Source organism: Festucalex cinctus, chromosome 4 (assembly GCF_051991245.1).
Source record: "Festucalex cinctus isolate MCC-2025b chromosome 4, RoL_Fcin_1.0, whole genome shotgun sequence".
NCBI classification, from domain to species: Eukaryota; Metazoa; Chordata; class Actinopteri; order Syngnathiformes; family Syngnathidae; genus Festucalex; species Festucalex cinctus.
In genome coordinates this window covers 9,493,831-9,516,611 of record NC_135414.1, presented here as the reverse complement: position 1 = coordinate 9,516,611, position 22,781 = coordinate 9,493,831, and the positions used below count along the sequence as shown (strand labels likewise).

Genomic DNA, 22,781 nt, shown 5'->3' with positions numbered 1-22,781 from the left:
CTATCGATTCATAGAAGAAGAAGAAAGTAAAAATAAAAAAATAAATAAAAAAGCATCTGGAGCGCTAAAAACATTACAAAATCATAATTATTTAAATAAATATATCATACTCACTCTGGTTGCTACAAATGTGTTTCGCTAGTGTCAAACTTGTCTTGCTCTGACCAACCAGAGGCCATGGGCAGGTTCGAGTGATAGAGCAACACAAAATCTTAAATCTGATTGGACAATAACAATAACATCCACATGGATGTAGTTCTGGAAGCAGTCTTGTCAAGAGAAAAATACATTTGTATTTATTATTTACTTTTATGGGAATAACTTACAGTCTTATTGAAGAATTATTTAAATGTATATTGAAAATGCAGGTCACAATGATCAAAATTCCCACAAGGTCAATAGACCCTTCCAGATGACGTCACTGCTTAGCTCCCGCGGCGCCTCCTGGAGGGCAAACATCCCATAACAAATGCATGTAGAGATCTTGATTTTCGCCGAGCGTTTTCGTTAAAAGGTGGGAAATATGTCAAGTGTCACAAAAAAAAAAACGTCCCGAGTAGGACACTACATTACTGCGAATCATTGAAGCCAGTCCTGTCAAGCCGCTAGCTACAAAAAAAAAAAAAAAAAGTTGTGTCGTAGTTTCACGCTAGCCACCGTGCTAGTCTACTCCTCACTGTCTTTCGCGGGGTTTAGAATCGCTGCCGGCAGCCGATAGAATGCTTTCATCTCCCTTTGAGCCATTAGAGCATCCGTTGGCCGCGCAAAAGTTCACCATGCATTGGTCGCTGATTTATCAACCGTTTGACCTATTTTCTAGCTCACACTGATTGTTTTCTAATTCACTCGCATTGACGCCCGGCCCGCCACCGCTAGGGGCGCACTTCAATGTCGACGTCACACCAGACGGATATACGGAGTCTATATGGACCAAAATATCAAGGGATGTTCCCTGCACCTTTACAACAGAATTTTTGTGTAAGCTATACATTATTAACAAATGTATGCCTAACGCAGTGGCTCCTAAACAAATAGGAGACAATTTTTACATTTGAGAGATTGTTGTTTTAGAGGTGTGTCCATTCAAATTTTAAAGCGTGTGTATAAAATCTACTGTCAACTTCTGGAAGTTGGAGCATTATTTTGTATCCCGCCTGCAGCCCCACATCCAAACCCCACCCTTGGCACGCACAGCAGCGCGCTTTGATGTTTCAGTGTAAGGATTAATTATTCACTAACTATACATGTAGTAGCCAAATTTGGGGGGACAGGACCCCAAAGGGGTAAAAAGAAAATTAATGAGGAAAATTTGAATCATAATGTACTCATTGAATGTGTTCCTTGTCAAGTCGTGATATTTTTTGTTTTTTAATTTATTTAAATCTTTTCAACTTCACAACTTAAAACTGTAAGTCACCAACATTCCAGGCAACAAATCATTAAAAAAAAAAAAATTACCGTATGACCACCAAGTTGTTGTTTCAAAAATACAGTAGACCCTTGCATATTGGCTGTTCGGCATTCACCTATAACCAGAATTTTTTGGGATGGGGGATGGAAGCATTCACTAGTTTTATGCGCAATCTTGGTCCCAAGGAACTGTTGAAGTGAGCTGAGCAGCATCATTTAAACAAAAGTCATCATCTGCCAGTGCCACCACTGTCAAACAACTGTCATGTTGCTGGGCTCTCAGTGTGTTTTCCTTGTCTTACAGTGCCTGATTAATGAGAGGGGCGTGTCCCCTGCACCACACCTGCAGTGCATCACCTATTAGGCCTTCATAAGGACTGGGACTCCTTGCAGCCACTGTCGGGTCGTTGCTCCGTCTGCTCACAGCCATCGCCTTCGCTAATTATAATAGTTCCAAGATTCTCGATTTTCATCTATATAAGTTTTGCTACGTCTCTTTTTGTTCCCACTTTTATGTGGCGTGTTTCATAGCTATAGTAAGTTGTTGCTTTCTTGTGTTTGTGGTAGTGATGGCAAAATGAAGCCCCGTAAAGCAGTGAAGCCCTGCAGTGAAATGCTTCACACACACGTAGGGGCTTCAAGATGATTCATTTCCTCGACTACGCCATCATGTGGACAGAAAATGTATAACATGCTTGATGCATGCAATAAAATGGTGGGGTGTAAATCATGCTCTAAATACAAAAGAATATATATTTGAAGAGTGTTTTAACATGAATTGTTCTGTGTTACTTTGTCTATGTTTGTGCTTATGCAACAAGTGAAAATGTGAAAAAATGAGGTAAAATAAAGTGCTTATTCATTTTTATTTAAAAACAATATTTTTTCCAAAGTTTTTGGACTCAGGCGGTTTCTTTTAGTGCATAGAATTTCACCTGCTTTTGAAAAAACTCTTTCACATGGTACTGATGAAGCAGGGGTGCATAGATATGAGACAGCAAGTTTGTATAAACTTGGAAGCGCATATTTCTGTGATTCCCAGTACTGAAGGGGATTTTCAACTCTGGGGATATTTTCTTCTCTTTCTTGCTGGTTCCTTGAACTCCATCGCAAAAAAAGAAGCTCGTCGTCGTCGGTCAAATCGAATGCAAAATGCAAAGAAGTACCGCAGTAAGGGACCCGAAAACACAAAAAGTGAAGGGGAATCCATAGCGTTTCTTTGCCGCTTTTATTTCGAACTACACTCAAACCTAGCGAATCATTTCCTGAATCAGTCACGTGGTACACCCGCTTCGCGGGGCTTCAAACGTCATCACGTACGTCATCGACACACGCATTGAATCGCCGTTCATGAACCACTCATCTACATTACTCGGCACACGCTTCAGGGATTCGACCCGAGAAGCACATCACTAATTATAATAGTTCCAAGATTCTCGATTTTCATCTACGTAAGTTTTGCTACGTCTCTTTTTGTTCCCACTTTTATGTGGCGTGTTTCATAGCTATAGTAAGTTGTTGCTTTCTTGTGTTTGCGGTAGTGATGGCAAAATGAAGCCCCGTAAAGCAGTGAAGCCCTGCAGTGAAATGGTTCACACACACGTAGGGGCTTCAAGATGATTCATTTCCTCGACTACGCTATCATGTGGACAGAAAAATGTATAACATGCTTGGTGCATGCAATAAAATGGTGGGGTGTAAATCATGCTCTAAATACAAAAGAATATATATTTGAAGAGTGTTTTAACATGAATTGTTCTGTGTTACTTTGTCTATGTTTGTGCTTATGCAACAAGTGAAAATGTGAAATAAGGAGGTAAAATACAGTGCTTATTCATTTTTATTTAAAAACTTTTTTCCGAAGTTTTTGGACTCAGGCGGTTTCTTTTTTTTGCAGAGAATTTCACCTGCTTTGGAAAAAAACTCTTTCACATGGTACTGATGAAGCAGGGGTGCATCGATATGAGATAGCAAGTTTGTATAGAATTGGACGCGTATATTTCTGTGATTCCCTGTACTGAAGGGGACTTTCAACTGTGAACAGAAAAATGTGAATTTTATGTGTTGTCACATTTTATTTTATTTTATTATTGGAATCTGTTAAAATAGTACCGTAATTGCAGTGCATTACCTTCTGAGGTGAGATCTGCTCAAAGTGCTCCTAAACAAGGGAAAATCTCTTTCTTGCTGGTTCCATCGCAAAAAGAAGCTCATCAAATCGAATGCCAAAAGCAAAAAAAGTAGCGCAATAAGGGACCCGAAAACACAAAAAGTGAAGGGGAATCCATAGCGTTTCTTTGCCGCTTTTATTTCGAACTACACTCAAACCTAGCGAATCATTTCCTGAATCAGTCACGTGGTACACCTGCTTCGTGGGGCTTCAAACGTCACCACGTACGTCATCAACACACGCATTGACACGCCGTTCATGAACCACTCATCTGCATTACTCGGCACACGCTTCAGGGATTCGACCCGAGAAGCACATCACTAGTTTGCGGTTTGTAGCCTTCGGGTCTTTTTGTGTTGTGTTAATTTCCCTCCTTGCAATTTGCAAGCACTTTCTGTTAACCTTTTTCCTGGCTGTGTCCAGCGCTTTATGTTCATATTCACGTGTTTTGGTGAATAAAACCTCTCGCTTACTCCTCTGTGTTCTGTGATTCTGGGATCCACTTTCCGGTCGCACCGGAACCTTAACAGAACGACCCGACCATGGATCCTACAGAACACAAGGAGGTCCGTCACGCATTGGCCAGCCAAAATCGCCGAGTGAGTCAGCAGGAGTCCACCATCTCTGAGCTCAGGGAGATGGTCACCTTGCTGGCCCACCGGCTGGAGGAAGTCGGTGCCCAGGTTGGACAGTTGGGGGCTGGCGGCAGAACAGACGCCTCCGCTGCTGTCGGTCCCGCCAACCCACCGGTAACACTTAGGGAGCCAAATCTCGCACATCCGTCACGCTATGGGGGGAGCCTGGGGATTGCGGCACCTTTCTTCATCACTGCTCCCTAATTTTCGAACAACAACCACTCACCTATCATAGCGACAACTCGCGAGTGGCTTTCGTGATGAGTCTTTTGACTGGCCGAGCGGCAACCTGGGCCATGGCCGTGAGCAACACTCGTTCGGACCTAAAAGCATCTTTTGCTCTGTTTTCTGCCGAGTTACGCCGCGTGTTTGACCATCCTATTTGAGGCAGGGAGGCCGGTAATCAGCTCGTGGACTGTACTCAGGGCCATCACTCCGTAGCTGACTATGCTATTACGTTCCGCTCGCTGGCCGCTGAGAGCTGCTTTAATGAGCCCTCCATGTGTGTTCTTTTCCGTCGTGGACTCAATTCTCGCGTTAAAGATGAACTGGCCTTACGGGACGAAACTGGAAGCTTGGAGGAGCTCATTGCTCTATCCATTCGCTTGGATAACAGGATCCGGGAGAGACAGCGGGAGAAGGACTTGGAACGTTCGTCTAAATCAGCCAACCCTGCCAGGCATGGACATGTTGGTGACGTCGGCTCTCAGGATGTTGCTGCAGCCCCAGTGTGGGCACTCCCCGAGGCGGGGCAGAAACCCATGCAACTGGGAGCTGGCCGGCTGAGGAGAGGAGACGCCGGGCCCGATCTGGAGCATGCTACTACTGCGGATTGCGGGGCCATCTGGTGGCACAGTGTCTTCAGCTGTCGGCTCGTCACTCCACACGACTGGTCAGGATGGGCAGTCAGCAGGCTACAGACGGACCCAAGTCAACCATAGTTTCACACACCACAACACCGTGTGAGTACAACCGTGCTGCCTCAATCACGCATTCCTCTGAGACTAAGAGACTTGAGCTCCCGGGAGAGGTCGCGTTTAATTGTAAAAGAATTAAGGTGGTGGCCCTGGTCGATTCCGGGGAAGACGATAATTTTGTTGATCCAAGTGTAATAGCGGCCCTGGGTTACGAGCCGACAGCCTTACCGAAGGAACGTAGGGTTTACGACCTCAACGGGCGCCTTCTGGGGGTAGTAACTCACACCACTGAGCCTTTGTGTCGAGTCTCTCAGTTTTTTGATTATGTCGTCACGATCGGCACCAGTGGTGTTGGGCTTGCCTTGGCTAAAGTTACATAACCCCGAGATTAATTGGGCTAAACCCTCACTTGAAAACTGGAGTATTTACTGTCACGCACATTGCCTGCGGGCTGCTGAGGGGGGCAGTTGTCTGCCTGCTATTTCCTCAGAGGAAACTCTTTGTCTAGACAACGTACCACCCGAATACCATGATTTGAGTAAAGTCTTCAGTGAAGAGAGGACACAGACGTTACCGCCCCATCGCCCCTACGATTGTGCTATTGATTTAATTCCTAATATGCCACTTCCTAGTTCCCGACTGTACCATGTTTCCCAACCTGAGCTGGCAGCCCTCCGGGAGTATATTTCAAGCGCACTAGCGGCAGGGCATATGCGGCCATCCAACTCCCCTATGGGAGCTGGGTTCTTCTTTGTTGATAAGGATAAATCACTTCGCCCCTGTGTAGATTATCGTGGCCTAAACGAAATGACTGTAAAGAATAAGTACCCGTTACCGTTGCTGGATTCAGCTTTCGCTTCCCTCCAAGCTGCCAAAATATTCTCAAAATTAGATTTGCGCAGTGCCTACTACCTTATCCGCGTCAGGGAGGGGGATGAGTGGAAAACTGCCTTTAAGACTCCTCTGGGTCACTACGAATATTTGGTGATGCCTTTCGGGCTAACTAATGCTCCAGCAGTCTTTCAATGTTTCGTGAACGATGTCTTGCGCGATATGATTAATGTATTTTGTTTTGTCTATTTGGATGATATCCTAATCTACTCCCGCGATCTTAAGGAACACCAACACGTTAGACTGGTTCTCCAACGCTTGCTAGCTAACCGTCTATACGTTAAAGCTGAAAAGTGTGAGTTCCATTCATCCTCCGTACAATTTTTGGGGTTTGTGGTGGAGGATGGCCAAATCCGAGCTGATGCTGGGAAGATTCGCACTGTGCTCGAGTGGCCAAGGCCAACCTCGAGGAAGAAGTTGCAGAGGTTCTTAGGGTTCGCGAACTTCTACCGTCGGTTCATCCGCAATTATAGCCAGAAGGTTAGACCACTTACTAGGTTAACTTCTCCTAAGCTTCGCTTTGAGTGGTTAGACTCGGCAGAGGAGGCTTTTAATGATTTGAAGAGGGCATTTACTTGCCCGCCTGTTTTGCGTCACCCTGACCCTCTTCCTTTTGTGCTTGAGCTGGACGCATCGGATTCAGGAGTGGGGGCTGTGCTCTCTCAGTGGTCTCCGGTCGACCAGGTGCTCCACCCCTGTGCCTTTTTCTCCAGACGTTTGTTTGACACCAGCCGAGGCAAACTACGATGTGGGAAACTGTGAACTTCTGGCCATTGTCGCTGCACTTCAGGAATGGCGTCACCTTTTGGAAGGAGCTAAGGAACCATTCAGTGTTCACAGACCACCGTAACCTGGAATATCTACGAACTGCCAAGCGGATGAATCCCCGACAGGCCAGGTGGGCGCTTCTTTTCACACGCTTTGACTTTATCACTTACAGACAGGGCACTAAAAACAAGAAGTCCGGACGCCCTCTCTAGGATGTTTGACTCTAGCCGTGGAGAGGCTACTGAGGATGAGGCTATCCTTCCGGTCCACTGGGTGGTGGGGGCGCTGCGCTGGAGGATTGAGGAAAAGGTGGTGGAGGCTCTACGAGACTTAACAGTGCCTGCGGAATGCCCAGCAGGTCTCCTCTTTGTTCCTGACGTATTACGACGAGAGGTCCTGCAGTGGGGGCACGAGTCGAGGGTGGCCTGTCATCCTGGAGCGACTCGTACGCGAGAGGTTATTTCCCAAAGATTCTGGTGGCCCTCTCTCAGGCAGGATGTTCTGGACTTCGTTGAGGCATGCGCCGCCTGCACATGTGGAAAGGCTTCTCACCAGCCTCCGTCGGGCTTGCTCCATCCCTTGCCAGTGCCGTCTCGACCATGGTCACACATTGCTCTGGATTTTGTGACTGGCCTCCCGGTCTCCCGGGGATCTTCCGTGGTCCTGACTATTGTGGAGAGATTCTCTAAGTCTGCTCATTTCGTCGCATTATCCCGGCTGCCATCCGCTTTGGAGACCTCGCGTTTACTGGTGAAGCACGTCTTCCGTCTGCATGGCATACCACAGGATATTGTGTCAGATCGTGGACCACAGTTTGTTTCTCAAGTTTGGAAAAGGTTCTGCAAGTCCCTGGGGGCCAGCTACAGCCTGTCATCTGGATACCACCCGCAATCCAATGGACAAACTGAGAGAACCAACCAAGACCTCGAAGCGATGTTGCGGTGCGTATGCCAGTATAATCCCACTACTTGGACAATTCATTTGCCTTGGGTTGAATACGCCCACAACACTCAGGTTTCCTCTGCCACTGGTCAATCACCCTTCTATGTTGCCCATGGCTATCAGCCTCCGCTATTCCCTTCCCAAGAAGGGCAGGTGGTCCTCCCCTCAATTCAATTACACCTGAAGCGAGCCCATCGGGTCTGGCGGGAGGCCCGTGCGGCTCTCTCTCGCACTGTTCAGCGCAACCGCCAGGTGGCGGATCGTCGCCGTCGACTGGCCCCTGTCTACAGGCCGTGTGACATGGTCTGGCTGTCGTCACGGGATCTCAGGCTGGCCGGTGGGGCCAAGAAGTTAGGACCGAGGTTCGTGGGTCCGTTCGAGGTGGAGGCCATCGTGAACCCAGTCTCTGTGAAGCTGCGACTTCCACCGACCCTAAAGGTACACCCTGTCTTTCACGTGTCTCTGCTCAAACCGGTATCCTCCAGTGCCTTGAACCCCCCCCGGCGGCTCCACCTCCCGCTCCACGTACTCTGGATGGTGACCCGATCTACACGGTGAAGGAGATTTTGGACTCTAGAGCTCGGGGCAGGGGGTTCCAGTACCTGGTCGACTGGGAAGGCTACGGTCCTGAGGAGCGGCAGTGGATTCCCCGCTCCTGGATCCTGGATCCGTCCCTCCTGCGTGTGTTCCATGCGGCACATCCGGGAAAAACCAGGTGGTCCGCCAAGAGGCGTCCGTTGAGGGGGGGGGGGTACTGTCATGTTGCTGGGCTCTCAGTGTGTTTTCCTTGTCTCAGTGCCTGATTAATGAGAGGGGCGTGTCCCCTGCACCACACCTGCAGTGCATCACCTATTAGGCCTTCATAAGGACTGGGACTCCTTGCAGCCACTGTCGGGTTGTTGCTCCGTCTGCTCACAGCCATCGTCTAGTGTTTCTACTGTTTTTCGCCTTCGCTAATTATAATAGTTCCAAGATTCTCGATTTTCATCTACGTAAGTTTTGCTACGTCTCTTTTTGTTCCCACTTTTATGTGGCGTGTTTCATAGCTATAGTAAGTTGTTGCTTTCTTGTGTTTGCGGTTTGTAGCCTTCGGGTCTTTTTGTGTTGTTAATTTCCCTCCTTGCAATTTGCAAGCACTTTCTGTTAACCTTTTTCCTGGCTGTGTCCAGCGCTTTATGTTCATATTCACGTGTTTTGGTGAATAAAACCTCTCGCTTACTCCTCTGTGATTCTGGGATCCACTTTCCGGTCGCACCGGAACCTTAACAACAACAAGATCATGTTCAGTGAAAATGTTTAATGTTTGGCTGCATATCAAACATACATAACAAACAATTTTGGGCCTAGAGTAAAAAGTTTATATGTACACACAAGATGCTGCAGGGCATTAAATGACAAGGCATTTCAAATATACATACTGTAGTTGGTTCTATTGTAGCTCCTCGATGATGTAGTACGAACACAAAAGCTACTGTAAAACATCCTCTAAGAACCTACTAAAACCTGAGTTTCACATTAAAGCCAGATGGTTTCAAGTATGAACTGGTTATCACTATGGAAAGCAACAGTGTGGAATGAGGCTACAACAGACATCCGATTTGGTTGGAAAGGCTTTAGGACGCCTAAAAAACAAAACAGCTAACAGCAAATCAGTAATTACTCTGACAGCGTCAGTAATGCTGTCATTTTAGACAGAAAAGTGCTAACGTTTAGACTGGATAGGTTTTACTCAGAGCATTGGATCGATCACAACTGGACTGTCTCGTTGTCATAGAATACATCCGAGCAGGGTTCTCCGTTCACGCACAAATGATTAGAATCTATCTAGCCGATGTGCACAAACTGATAAAATCTTCTAAGGCAGCCAGATCAGTCCAGTTACAATCAATTCACTGTCCGGAGAATCCAAAATCCTGGATGAATGAGAATATTCACAGGCTTGATACAGTTTATTATACAATAAAAGAGTAAGAAACTTTTGGCATAATTCAACAAACCTCCTTCTGTGTCTGAAACACATTTTGTACAGCAATGGCAGTAAATCACCTTGCCTTTATTTCAATGTAAATACCTGCAACGTTCCAGTCATCGTGTGTATGTAACTGTCAAAAGATAATACAATGAAGGTCAAACTCAAAGTGCCACTGTTGAGATTATGAAGTGGAGACATGAAACACATTTTCTGCAATTGCACAATGCCTAACAAAAAGTATGGAATCACCAGTTTTGGACGAGCACTCACTCAGACGTTTTATTCTGTTGATCAAATTCAGATAAAAAGCATGAAACAGTCGTAAGGTCATTCCAAAGTGCAACATCTTGGCTTTCAGAAACACCAAAAGAAATGAAGAAAAAACATTGTGCTGGTCAGTCAATGTCACTTTTATAGAGCAAGTGCAGGGAAATAAATATAGAATCACTCCATTTTGAGCAGAAAATAAGGACGCACCCAGTCAATTTCCTTTCCTTAATTGGGCACCTGCCTCAAATTACATTTGCTTGTTAGTCATCAGTTAAAAAGTGCAGTTGTCACCCTTGGAGGGCTGCTGGACCAAGTGGATTGGCAAGAATCATGGCTCCAACAAGGGAGATGTCTCTTGAGATTAAAGACAGGATTATCAAACTTCTTGAAGAAGGCAACTCTACACGTATGGTTGCCAAAGATGTGGGCTGTTCACAGTCAGCTGTATCGAAGATCTAGGCCACGTACAAACAGCATTGGAAGGTTGCTAAGTCAAGCGTACTGGTAGACCAACGAAGACATCTAAGCGTCAAAACAACTAAAGGCCATATGTCTTGAAAACAGAAAATGCACAAGACAAATGGAGAAGAAATGGGAGGAAGCTGGACTCAATGTATGTGACAGAACTGCAAAATCGCTTCAAGGAAATGGGATTTACATACAGGAAAGCTAAAAGGAAACCATCATTGAAAAAAGAACAAGGCTGCAATGGACTGCAATGAGAGGCAATCATGGACTGTGGATGACTGGATGAAGGTTATCGTCAGTGATGAGTCACAAATATGCATTGGACAAGGCGATGACGCTGGAACTTTTGTTTGGTGCCGTTCCAGTGAGATTTACAAAGAGGACTGCCTAAAGAAAACATCAAAATTCCCACAGTCCTTGATGATATGGGGCTGCATGTCAGGCAAAGGCACTGGGGAGATGGCTGTGGATAAATCTTCAATAAATCCACAAGTTTACATTGATTTTGGACAGCTTTCTTATCCCTTCAATTGAGAAAATGTGTTGGGATGATGACATCATTTTCCAAGATGCCACAGAGCAAAAACTGTGAAAGCATTCCTTGGAGAAAGACCCATCCAGTCAATGTCATGACCTGCAAATAGCCCAGATCTCAACCTAACTGAAAACCTGTGGTACTGAAAATGGAAAAATATGGCTCCTACCTGGAAAGATGATCTGGCAACTGCAATCAAAGAGAGTTGTCACCAGATTGATGAAGAATACTGTTTGTCACTCATCAAGTCCATGCCTCAGAGACTGTAAGCTGTCATAAAATCCAGAGGTGGTTCCTCCATTCCTCAAAATGGAGTGATTCCATATTTATTTCCCTGCACTTGCTCTATAAAAGTAACATTAACTGACCAGCACAATGTTTTTTTCTTCATTTCTTTTAGTGTTTCTGGAAGCCAAGATGTTGCACTTTGGAATGACCTTACGACTGTTTCATGCTTTTTATCTGAGTTTGATCTACAGAATAAAACGTCTGAGTGAGTGCTTGTCCAAGACTGGTGATTCCATACTTTTTGCTAGGGGTTGTAGCATGAGTGCAAGATGCTCAGCAAAAATGATGGGTTCAATATTTGTCAGTGTCAGTCAGTTATTTCAAATAACTCCCTCCCCCAGACATTCGGACACTCCCTCCTCACTTTTCACACATAATACTGGGGCGCTCCAGTACCTTTATTGTACGACTCGTTACGTTCTAAGAAGCAACCAGTCATAAATGTTATTGCATTGGTAAGCAAACATCACAATGGTGTGTTCGCTGTCAGTGTAAAAAAATGTTGAAACAGCAAGAGCTACAGTGTTTGTCTGAGGTTGTGTGCTTAAAAGTAATTAAATAATGGCCTGTTATTCATGCTAAGGCAAAAAAGACAAATACAAAAACATGCCTCTGCAGATATTGGATACTAATTACACGTAGGCTAATGACAAGAAAAAACACTGCTTTAATGTAAATGTTTGATAAAATAAAAAAATAGATCATATCAGGGCAAACAATGCTGAGGTCATGAACAAACTTCCACCTCAAAACCAAAGACCAAAAATGTGATCAGATCTATAACTTGAATTATTTCTTCTGTGTAATCAGCGCTACAAACTCCAAAATTTTGAAACTGTGCAGGGGTGTCCAAATATTTTTGCAAAAAACAACAAAAAAGAAAACAAAGGATTCTGGGGCTACTTTGAAATTCTTCTTCTAAAATTTATTGAACAGACTAAAACCAATCCATCTAGCAATTATTGTATACAATTTTTGTTTTTTATGTATATGATTGATACATGAAAAACTGCTATGTCACAGCTTCCTGTCCTGTTCTGATACATTCACAAATTGGACCTTGACACAGATCACAAAGTGGAGGAAACAATTTTTGCGCTTTGTAATAGAGCTCCATACACCAGTAGGTTATGAAGGGAAATTTCGTTGCCATTTTAGTTATAAATACAGTGATGCTTTGGGTTATTGAATTAAATTGGTTGCTTCCATGACCATACCATTACCACACTGAAATGAATGGATATGGTATTAACCCATACCATCCAACCTGAAAAAACAAAACTGTTTATAAATACAAAAACAACAAGCTATAATATTTTACTATTAAATACAGTGAGGACATGAAATAGAATGTAAAAAAAAGTGAATATTTTTCTCTTTAAATCAATGAAAATTGCTACTCTGGTGTGTGCGCCTTGGCTGACTGTGGGCAGTACAATGCAGCCATACATAAACTGCAGTCATATTCATTCTTCGCAGAAAAGGTTTTGCTCACAAGTTAAAGAATGAGAAAAAAACAAACAAAAACAAACAACAATCGGACAACGGCTCATATGCCCAAAGATTGTCAAGTCGGATTACTCGTATCCAAAGTCATCACTCACTGAAGTTTGGGTCCTTGCATATGTGGAAAATCATGTGGTAGTAATTGTAATTGTACTTTTCATGTTGCCCCTCCCACTTTATGCTACTCTTAGTATATGGCCACTAAAAAATGGACGGCAGATCGCAGATATAAATTTCCCCCTGGCTACAATTTGGACACCCCTGCAATTCATTACTTTGCTCTAAACGTCAAATTTATCAGCTTCAAAGTCTGGAAAAAAACAAACAAAAAAAACATCAAGAATGTATATCCCCAAATGTACATTTTGTATGTACAGTACATAAAACAGCGCAAGGACGGTTGTTAAGATGGCTTCCGACAACACATACTTGCGTTTGCCAGTGAGAGGGGAACGCATCGGGTCCTTTTTATTGTTTGGTCTGTTTCAGCTTCTCGATGTGATGACAGAGTTTGAGCGCGGGGCCCAGCTTCAGTCCCATGTACTTCATAATGACGTCACTACGCAGCAGCATCAAGGCCTTGCCGTCGATCTCCTGCAGGAACAGAAGACAGATGACAAGCGCTTCATCATAGGATCCAAACAATGATGATTGAAAAGGCGCAGACAAGGTGGATTTGAGAAAATGTGGGGGCCGATGCTGGCATACTTGTACTTTGTTACCAGGGTTTTTCCTGCATATAAAATTTGGGGGTAGCCACCTCTGCACAGTGAAACTATGACAACGGGAAATATGTTATCTGACCAACACAGTTTTTAGCTGCAATTGGAGTTGTGCGATAGACAAAAAAATTATATCCCGACATGTTGTTTTATATTTTGAATCATGAATAATCATTAATAGATCATAATTAGACTCAAGAATGAAATTGCCATTTTTCTGTGCTTTCTATCCAGTGGTCAAATAAATACTGTTGAAAATGTTTGGCAGTATAACCACGTTTCAAGTGTTATGTTGATACGGTTTGTATTCATGTTTAGTGTGCATTATGTTAAAATGGGGCCCGTTTCTCTCTGTATAATACTGAATATTCCAAATGCAACTCTATCAAAGATTAGGTTTTGAAACAAAAGCTGTATGGTTTTTTTTTCATTTATTTTGAAGCAATCACTTTATGACAAAGAAAAGAACACGTGATTTAATGTAAATGGGATACGTGACTCATTGAACAATTTTCAGCAGTGAAAAGTTAATATTTTGTCCAGAATTAATGTGATAACTTCATTATTTTTCATGTACAATTAGGTATTAGGTAACGGCCAATCATGGCTCAGTTTACTGAGCAAACCCAGAAAACAGGTGAGCCATGATTAGCCGTTACCTACTTCCTCAGCACTGGTGATGTCATCATCAGTCGACAGCAAGTAGAAAAAATACTTTTTAAAGGTAAAATAATGAAGTTACCATACTAATTATAGATGAAATATTAACTTTTTACTGCTGAAAAAGGTGCAATGAGTCAAGTATCCCTTTAAAGAGCATTAAGCATAAATCATGTTTTGTCAGTAACTTCACTTAGGGCTGCTCGATTATGGAAAAAATAATAATCACGATTATTTTGACAATAATTGAAATCAGGATTATTCAAACGATTATTTATTTTTTGGTACAAAACGAGAAAATATTTACACATTCAAAAATATTAATACCAATTTAAAAAAAAATGAAACACTATAATTATTAGGGGTGTGAATTGCCTCGTACTTGGCGATTTGATCCGTATCACGATTCATAGGTCACGATTCGATTCGATACCGATTAATCCCGATATGAATTTACAAGACGATTGTTGCGACTTTTTACTCAAATTTAGAAAATACCATTCAGTAAACTTATACATGTACACTGTAAGATTTGTATGAAAATGTATTATTATTGATCTGAAACTTCATTCAGTGAGTCACTGTATTTAACAAACAGGTTGTAACCTTTTTCACGTTTGAACAGCATTGAAATAAAATATTAAGGTTTAATGTTCCATTAATATAACATTCTTCCATGCTTAATGTGTGAAAGTCAGACGTTTTGTTGAATATTTTTCCATCAAAAAAGGATGTTAAAAAAATCGATTCGGCTGCCTATTGAATCGATTCAAGAATTGCGTGCTGTAGTATCGCGATATATTGCCGAATCGATTTTTTTTTAACACCCCTAATAATTATGTAAGTTCCTTTTGGACCAAACAATTTATAACAATAATAATATTTATTTATTTATTTATTATTTGTTGGCAAAAACTTGAAGTTGGAGTGCAACATGTGCACTGTGCAGTAGGATGGTCATTTATTTTTTTGGTACAAAAAATGTTTAAACATAAAAAACAAACACAAAATATTAACACAACTAAAATTTTTGGAACACTATAATTAACAAAATTTATTATATTAGTTATTAAAAAAGGTGCAAATGTATAAATTTAAACAACTCAAAAATTAGTACTATATTAAAAATCTTTTTTTTCGATTATGCTAATTTTGTAATTGTGGAGTGTAATAATTGAAAGTGTAATTGAATTTCGATTAATTGCACAGCCTTAACTTCACTCATTATCTTGCTTTTTTATTTATTGCATAATTTATGCTCTAAATCTAAAAAGCTAACTTCACCAGTTTATGCATTTGTGTATGTTTCCCCCCCCCTCAAAGTTAAATAAATACTAATGGTCAAAGTATCGTAAAACAATAAAATGTTCTGCTGATAATGTATATCTTTGTTGCTTTAAGTGTTAAAGTACCATTTTTTTTCATTGTATATATTTAAAATAATCGGCCAATTAATTGGTTACCTTTTTTCTGCCATATACAAGTAACCGGCCTAAACAAAAAAACAAAACCAAAAAAAAAAAAAAAAAAAAAAAAAAAAAAAATCAATGTGTCAGACCTATTTAGAAATAGCGTAAACAAGACAGAATTGATCAAACTGCAGTACTCACGTGCTTCCTAAACAACTCTACATGTGGACCAAGCGTGTGTGGGTCAGCCTCCTGAACAAACCGGATCACGTCATCAACTGACCAGGAAGACGCATCATTCCCTGAACTTTCCTTGTCTTGTGTCGCGTGGTCTGGGCCTGTTGTTGAACTAGCTGTTGAAGAAGGAAAAAAAAATGACATCGATCATCGTTACAATAGGCTTGCAACATTCTGGGAAGTTGGAAACTTTCCAGAGCACTTAAGGGGAACAAACCGGGAATTTACAAAAATGAAGGTTAGATTTTAGTAGGGAACTTAATGATTTGTGAGAGAATTTAAGTTTGGGAATATATATTATAGCCTAATCATGACTAGCAGATTTCACACAAGTACAGTTGAATATAAAGAGCCCATTGCCTGAAAAGGTTCAGCAAAAAAGCCGAAGCTAGGCTTGGAAAGCTTGAGGGTAATTTTGTATTTTTTTTTGGCATGCTAAATGGGAAGGAGGTATTTTTATTCATCTAACATTTTGAGCTATAGACAGTATATATTTATATGTGACCCTACCTTCCACGCGTCTGTGTGTGGGCACTTGTCCGACGAGTTCACTTGGGTTGGAGCTGACTCTTCGTAGAGGTGGAGGCGTATGTGAGTGTGTGGCGTAATATGGCCGTTCCCTCTTTGTCGCCCGATAGTCTGCCGATACGTGAGGGGGCCGCGCGTTTGGAACGGAATCCTTTGTGGAATCGTTGTTAGAAGTGCTGTTTTCCGTGTGAGGCAGTGGTTCTAAAAGAAGAAATCAACACTACATGAGCTCGCTCCTCAAATGAATTGACTTTACTGTCTGTTAGAGACTCCAGCAAGTGATCAAATGGCCAAGTTAATATTTACTTTAAATCTGTAAAACAAAATATAAATGCAGTATATAAATACAACGCAAAGAGGTTTTTAAAAGATGGGTGCGAAGTAAAACTATTTCCAAACAATTTGTTTGCATTTTTTTTTAATAGCCACTACTGTATATCATAGATTTCTACTGATCATGGTTGGGTTTGGAATGTATACTCTACATTAAATTCACACATTGACAAACTCACAATAGAACTGTCATAATGGAAATTAAAATATTTATTCAGGTATTTGTTGTATGACTGACAGATGTCTAACCGTATGTCATAGTGTGGCACACATTCTGGACTGTCTTGGCTCTCCCCAGAGTGAAGAATTATGTGCAATCTTTATGTGCAATGATTAACATAATTTCACAGGTGAGTAAATAAAAGTTGTAAAATGTTTTTATTTTATTTTATTTTTTAAACATTAGACAAAACAGACACCTGAAAATAAAAATGGTTGGATTGTTGTGCACAAGCTGCTTGGTGATCCACCAAGTAATTTGCAAGAAATGATGGATCATTTTAAAAAGTTCTAATCCTTTTTGCATATATTTTAATGCCGTATTGTTCCCCCCATCTGTGGGGAGACCAGCGTGCAAATAAACAACAAATAATCAAGCCATTATCTTAGCTTACTTTTGAGCTAATTACATTTATGATATGATTGTGACCTGTCATCCAAAAAGTCTGACAGCCTTGTATGAATAATTTTATTTTTTTATTTTTTTTAAGAACAACCGGCAGATTGATACAGGAATATATATATTTTTTATTTATTTATTTATTTATTTATTTATTTATTTTTTGTTTTTTGTACATTAAAAGGGCTACATTTTTGCACATCCAATCCATAAAAATTCTAAACAATTCTAAACAATTAAATGCAAAGGTATTGTACTTAAAAGTTCAATACAAGTAACAACTGAGATTAAAAAATAAAATTTAAGTCACTAATGACTGAACTGTTTGAATATTAAATTCAGTGATTCTTTTACGTACCACGAGAGGGAGCTCATGAGTTGCCACTACGGTACTTGTACCAGATATTTAAAAAAAATGTCTTTCCAGAATTAATTTCTGACCCGTTTTGGGCTTTTTGATGGTTTGAACCAAGTCATTTCAAAATAAGATATGGCCTACGGGTTAATGGCACATTATAATTCGTCTTGGAAAAATAGGACAATCTGATATGATTATGAATTTTATTAATATGTTTTTGTCATTGTGTAAAGATGATGAATATAAACACATATTTTGTTTTTGTCAAGCTATGATTTTTTGTTTTTTTGTTAAAATGGGGAACTTTATAATTCCTACAACATTTTGGGGTACATATTATAGATTTGGCTGTAATAATGATTGTGATGAGGCCCTTGGAAAATTGGGAGGCTGGTCGAAGCTATTCTATTGTTTTGAATTTGTGAAACACAATAAACACAATTTGTGTTTGACTTTTTTAAAAAAATGTAAAGATGTTTTATTGGGGGGGGGGGGGGGGGGGGGATGGGTACATTACGTCCCATTTTCGTATGTTTGTTTATCTTTATAGGCACAAACCTGACTTTGTCCTGTCAAAGAAGCGTGTGTTTTTGCTGAAGGGGCTGAAAGGCTGCGAGCTGAACAGGCTGACACTCTCCAGATGCTGGCACATGTTCTCCAAGAACCTCAGCACAGTGGACGCACTGGTGACAGAGGGGAGCTTGACATAACGGATACCGTGCTCGGAGCGCACTGTAAGACACAACATAAACGCATACTATATTAGTCTGTGCGCTGCGTAGGCTCACACCTGCTCACGCACAGGCTTGAATGCATTCACAGTTAAAGGAAAACAGCAGATGGTTTGGGGTTAAGCGCCCTCCTTTTATCAGCACAAGCCCACAACCCTCAATCTGCGCACAACACCCTCCCACCCAAGCCAAGCTTGCACAAACACACAAATTAATGTCCCCCAGCCCCTCCCCATTGGCCCACACCCTTCCCAATTCCACTCCCTCAAGGGAGACTCAATCCCAGCATCCAAAAAACAGGTTAGATGCACATGTCACTTCTGATTACAGTCGCAGCGCTCACATCAGACGTGGCCACGGGCATTATCTTTTATTTTCCTCCTTTATCGCTGCAATTTCTGCCCAAAACACTGTGAGCAGTATTTATTTCTGAATGACTCTCAATTTGATCTGGCTGATTGCCTATATGGTGTAGGGAATGTGTAATGATTGACAACCTCCAACAAAGCCAAACTGTTGACAAACGTGGGAAAAAAATTATTGGTGCATTTGTTTGTATTTGTGATAGTCAAATTATGTGACCTTCTTACTAACTCATTCAATCTCCAAAACGTTTAAAAATGTTATGTTTTTTTTAAACACTTTGTCCTTCACGCCCAAAACATGTTTACATGTTTTTTTTGGTTTGTGTTTTATGCAAGAGCATACAGAAGGCTTTGATGCAGCTTCTGACATGAAGAGGTGGCTTAAAGCTTAAAGTTATGGGGAAAAATGGTCAGAAGGTGGCAGTAGAGTATAAGAGATCAGCCAGGGTTGGTTGCAACAAGCTTTTTTTGTCACTGTTTTCATCAGGAATGTGAATATTGATGGAACTTAGCTATATTCTAATGCTAATTGCTGCAAAACGGAAACGGGTAGAAATATTCTTTTTTTTTCTTGATGAAATAAGAGACTCTAATCTTTCTTTTCTTCATGTTTTTATAGCAAGAGAACACAATATTCTGTGGCCCTTGCAAAATCAGTCAGAATCCAGTAAAACAGCCAAGAGTGAAGTTGGTTGTTTAAGTGAAAATGCCTGGGAGTTAATTAGTAAAGCTCAAGAAAAGAAAAAAAACAGAAATAGACCTGCAGTATACTGTACATCCAACAGACACAACAATATACAATATGACCATCTGCAGAATTTAACGAGACTAAAGCTCTTAGGCGCTGTGATGTCATTTTCAGTCACAGCAAGTGGCAAAATGGCAGCCCCAAGATAGGAAAAAGAAACGGGTGGACCTTTCAACTTAATTCAATTCCACATAGGCAATATTAATCAGAATGCTGTGTTTAAACTAATGGGGCACATGTTTGACTAGACTTCCCCTTTAAACACAACCAAACTTCCCAAATCAATTACCATGATGTTCACAGAGCAGTGCTGGCATCAGATTACCAAGATCAACGGAGTTAGGCCCCTCAAGAAGAACAAACAAACAGCCTTTCCAAATATGAGCAATTCCAATTCCCAACTCAGGCTCGAGGCAACACAGCTGCTGCAACCCATCCGCAGTTGAAAAGTCGCCAAATTGACCGTGTTATGCTAAAGAGTTGATTTCTTGCGTGTGCATTTAAGACTACACACCTCGGATGACCTCTCCTCCTGTGTGGGATTGGCTCTGCAGGAAGGACAACAGCACTGAGGGCTGGTACGTGCAATCCACACAGGCCTGGACGGCTTGCTGTAGCACCGCGTTGACCGGAGCTGGCCCAAAGTGGTCTGGGAGCTGCTGCACCAGTTTACGGTCAAGGTGGGGGCCGTAGTCGCCATGTTTGTTTACATAAACGCACACTGAATGGACACAATAAGAATAAAAAGGAAAGAAACAAATCTTTGTTTTTCAATCCATTTTCAAGCACATTCAAGCTCATCTTGCACTGTATGGACAATTACACGTACCTGTGCAGACAACGTTTGAGTTGTTGTTATGATGGTTGTCTACTGAGACATGGCTGGTGCTCAATCTGGTCTCTGGAGGAGACGTTGGAATTGATGATGAGCCCAGTGACTGCCCCACTCGAGGCTTCCTCTTAAAAAAAAAAAAAAAAAAAAAAAAGAACAAACAAACTCCATGAACAAGTTGTTATGCAGTGATTTACACAGTGTATTTTAAAGGTCTGAAAATCACAACGTGCACATACCAAAGCTTGTATCACAAAGAGGTTCTTTCTAATGTATTTTCTCAACATGTAAATGTAAACACATTCACCACCTTAATCAAACAAAAAATACATCTCCTATCTGTATTCTTTACAGCGGACCCTCATTTTGTCAGCTTTTACAGTGCACAGGCAAGTCCAAATTTAGAATCGTGTGCATTAAGTGTACTACCACGTTGTGCTGCAACATGCCGACAGCACTGAGCTATACTAGATGGAAATGCAGCGTGATTATGAGATGAGGCAGAGAAGTTTCCCTACTCAGGCCACAGAGAAGTTGGACTGCAATGTGCTGTGAATTGTTCTACTGGATGGTTTGTTTGACCATTTTGGTGTTTAAATATACAATGTTTAATTTTCTTTTGTTGTAAAGTTGCATCGTTATGTTAATTAGCCATTAGCCTGTTGTCGATGACAGTTCAAATTATGTTAGCATTGGGCTTGCGGACTTTTATTATATGATTTAGTTGAACATGGTGTTCAAATATACAACATTGAACTTTTTTTTGTTTGTTGGCTTTGCATCCCCTGTGAAAAACTTCAATTTCAACCCTATTTCCATAATTATCCCAACAAAACATGGTCAGATCATCTCACCTTGCTCCCAGCCTTCGGCCCTCTCTTCCTGTGTGGTCTGGGGGCCAGTTGAGTGGTCCTGACAGGGCTCGGTGACGCTCCATTGACCGCTGCAGCTGCTGCAGCCTCAGCCGCGGCTTTCAACAGAGCAATAGTCTGCGACTTGGGACGGCGACCTCGGACACCCTTGCGAACAGGCAGGGGCGGCAAAGGGTTGGGCAGGCGGTATGAAGTCTGCATCGTGGAAGAGGAGGAGTTGGAAGTGGAGCGGCGCGTTGTGAGGGAGGTTGAGGCGGAAGAAACGGGGGTGAGGAGAGCACCTGGAAGGGTGACTGGAAAAGGAAGAAAAACAGATGATACTGTTATCCTACTTGACGAACTGGAAATAGAAATACCATATGAAAACTTTCTATATGGATAATAAAAATTTTATGTTTGTTGTTACCCTATAACGCCAAATGTATCATATTAACTAAAAGACATTTTGAGCTCTCTATTTCATGAGTATAATATTTATTTCCATCAAAACCCTGGCGTATATAATCTGACTCATGCAGTGCACGGATAATGCATTAGAGGGCAGTAATCACCCATCTGATGGCTTTTCCAGCAACCTTGCAACATTGCCACAATTCAGAAAGGAAAGACCTAATTTTGTCAAATATAGAGTGGTGAAGGTAAGTAAACGTTGAAAAATGTTACTTAAGACAACATTATAAGAAGTTAATGTCAAAATGTTTGATTAAATGTTTTAGTAAAACCGTGTTAAAAGTGTGTAAAATTTGTATAAAGTGTATAAAGTCATTTTAGGCTGAATCAGTCAACTGTTATTTTTCGTAAATGTTCATTTGCCCTGTAAACAAAGATTGATTTTTTTTCCAACCAAAGTAATAAAATGTTTAAATTGCATCATTGATCATTGATCATACATAGTTGATCATTTCCCAAAATAACAAACGACAGAGATGCAAGTTCTGCACAGGCCACCTTGCCTACGTCTACTGTAAGAAATGCAAAGTACACCTTTGCCTGAACATGAACAGAAACTGTCTTGAGGCTTTCCACTATTCAAAATAAAAAATTGTGACCCACAAAAATGTTTCCAGTTACTTTGGTGGAGTTCTCAATTCCCAATAGTGCATGATAGCAGTTATACTTTACTTATTAATAGCATAAGTGTTTTTGTTTTCCGATTTTTTGAAACAATAATATGGTTGATATGTCTGTTTATTATTTTATTGTTGGCAGTTATAAATGTACAAATTTAAAGCATTGGTGACCGGATGTATCAAATATGACACGTCAAAAGCCATATGTGGATGTTGATTTCCAACAAAAAAAATGTTTGTTTGTTCGAAAGGACCAATGAATACTCTATACACAAAGAAATCAGAATTTTCTCTCATTCAGGCTTAATAATCAATAATCATACAATCATCTCATTATAAGTGGAGTGAAAAAGAAAGAAAATGGAAAAAGAGAATGATAACCACATATTTTAATGCAAGCACATTGAGACGTGCAGGGGCCTGTCAGTGAATATGAAGGCTCTCGAGGGGTCAAGGCTTTCATTGAAACCTCCCAGAGAGGTGTTATGAAGGGACTAAAAGCTGCTTAATTGAGAAAGCAGTAGA

At 41.3% G+C, this 22,781-nt stretch overlaps 1 protein-coding gene across 1 annotated transcript in view; it reads right to left on the bottom strand.

The window, feature by feature from the left end:
• Positions 1-11,913: 11,913 nt before the first annotated feature.
• Positions 11,914-22,781, bottom strand: part of scml2 (Scm polycomb group protein like 2) — a 31,346-nt gene continuing 20,478 nt past the window's right edge. The window contains exons 8-14 of the mRNA XM_077518924.1: positions 21,169-21,479; positions 20,312-20,441; positions 19,997-20,203; positions 18,197-18,370; positions 16,311-16,529; positions 15,765-15,916; positions 11,914-13,366 (exon numbers count right to left, since the gene is read on the bottom strand). Coding sequence (XP_077375050.1) covers positions 13,241-13,366; positions 15,765-15,916; positions 16,311-16,529; positions 18,197-18,370; positions 19,997-20,203; positions 20,312-20,441; positions 21,169-21,479 — 1,319 coding nt within the window. The 3' untranslated portion in view covers positions 11,914-13,240. The remainder of the gene's footprint in view (positions 13,367-15,764; positions 15,917-16,310; positions 16,530-18,196; positions 18,371-19,996; positions 20,204-20,311; positions 20,442-21,168; positions 21,480-22,781) is intronic.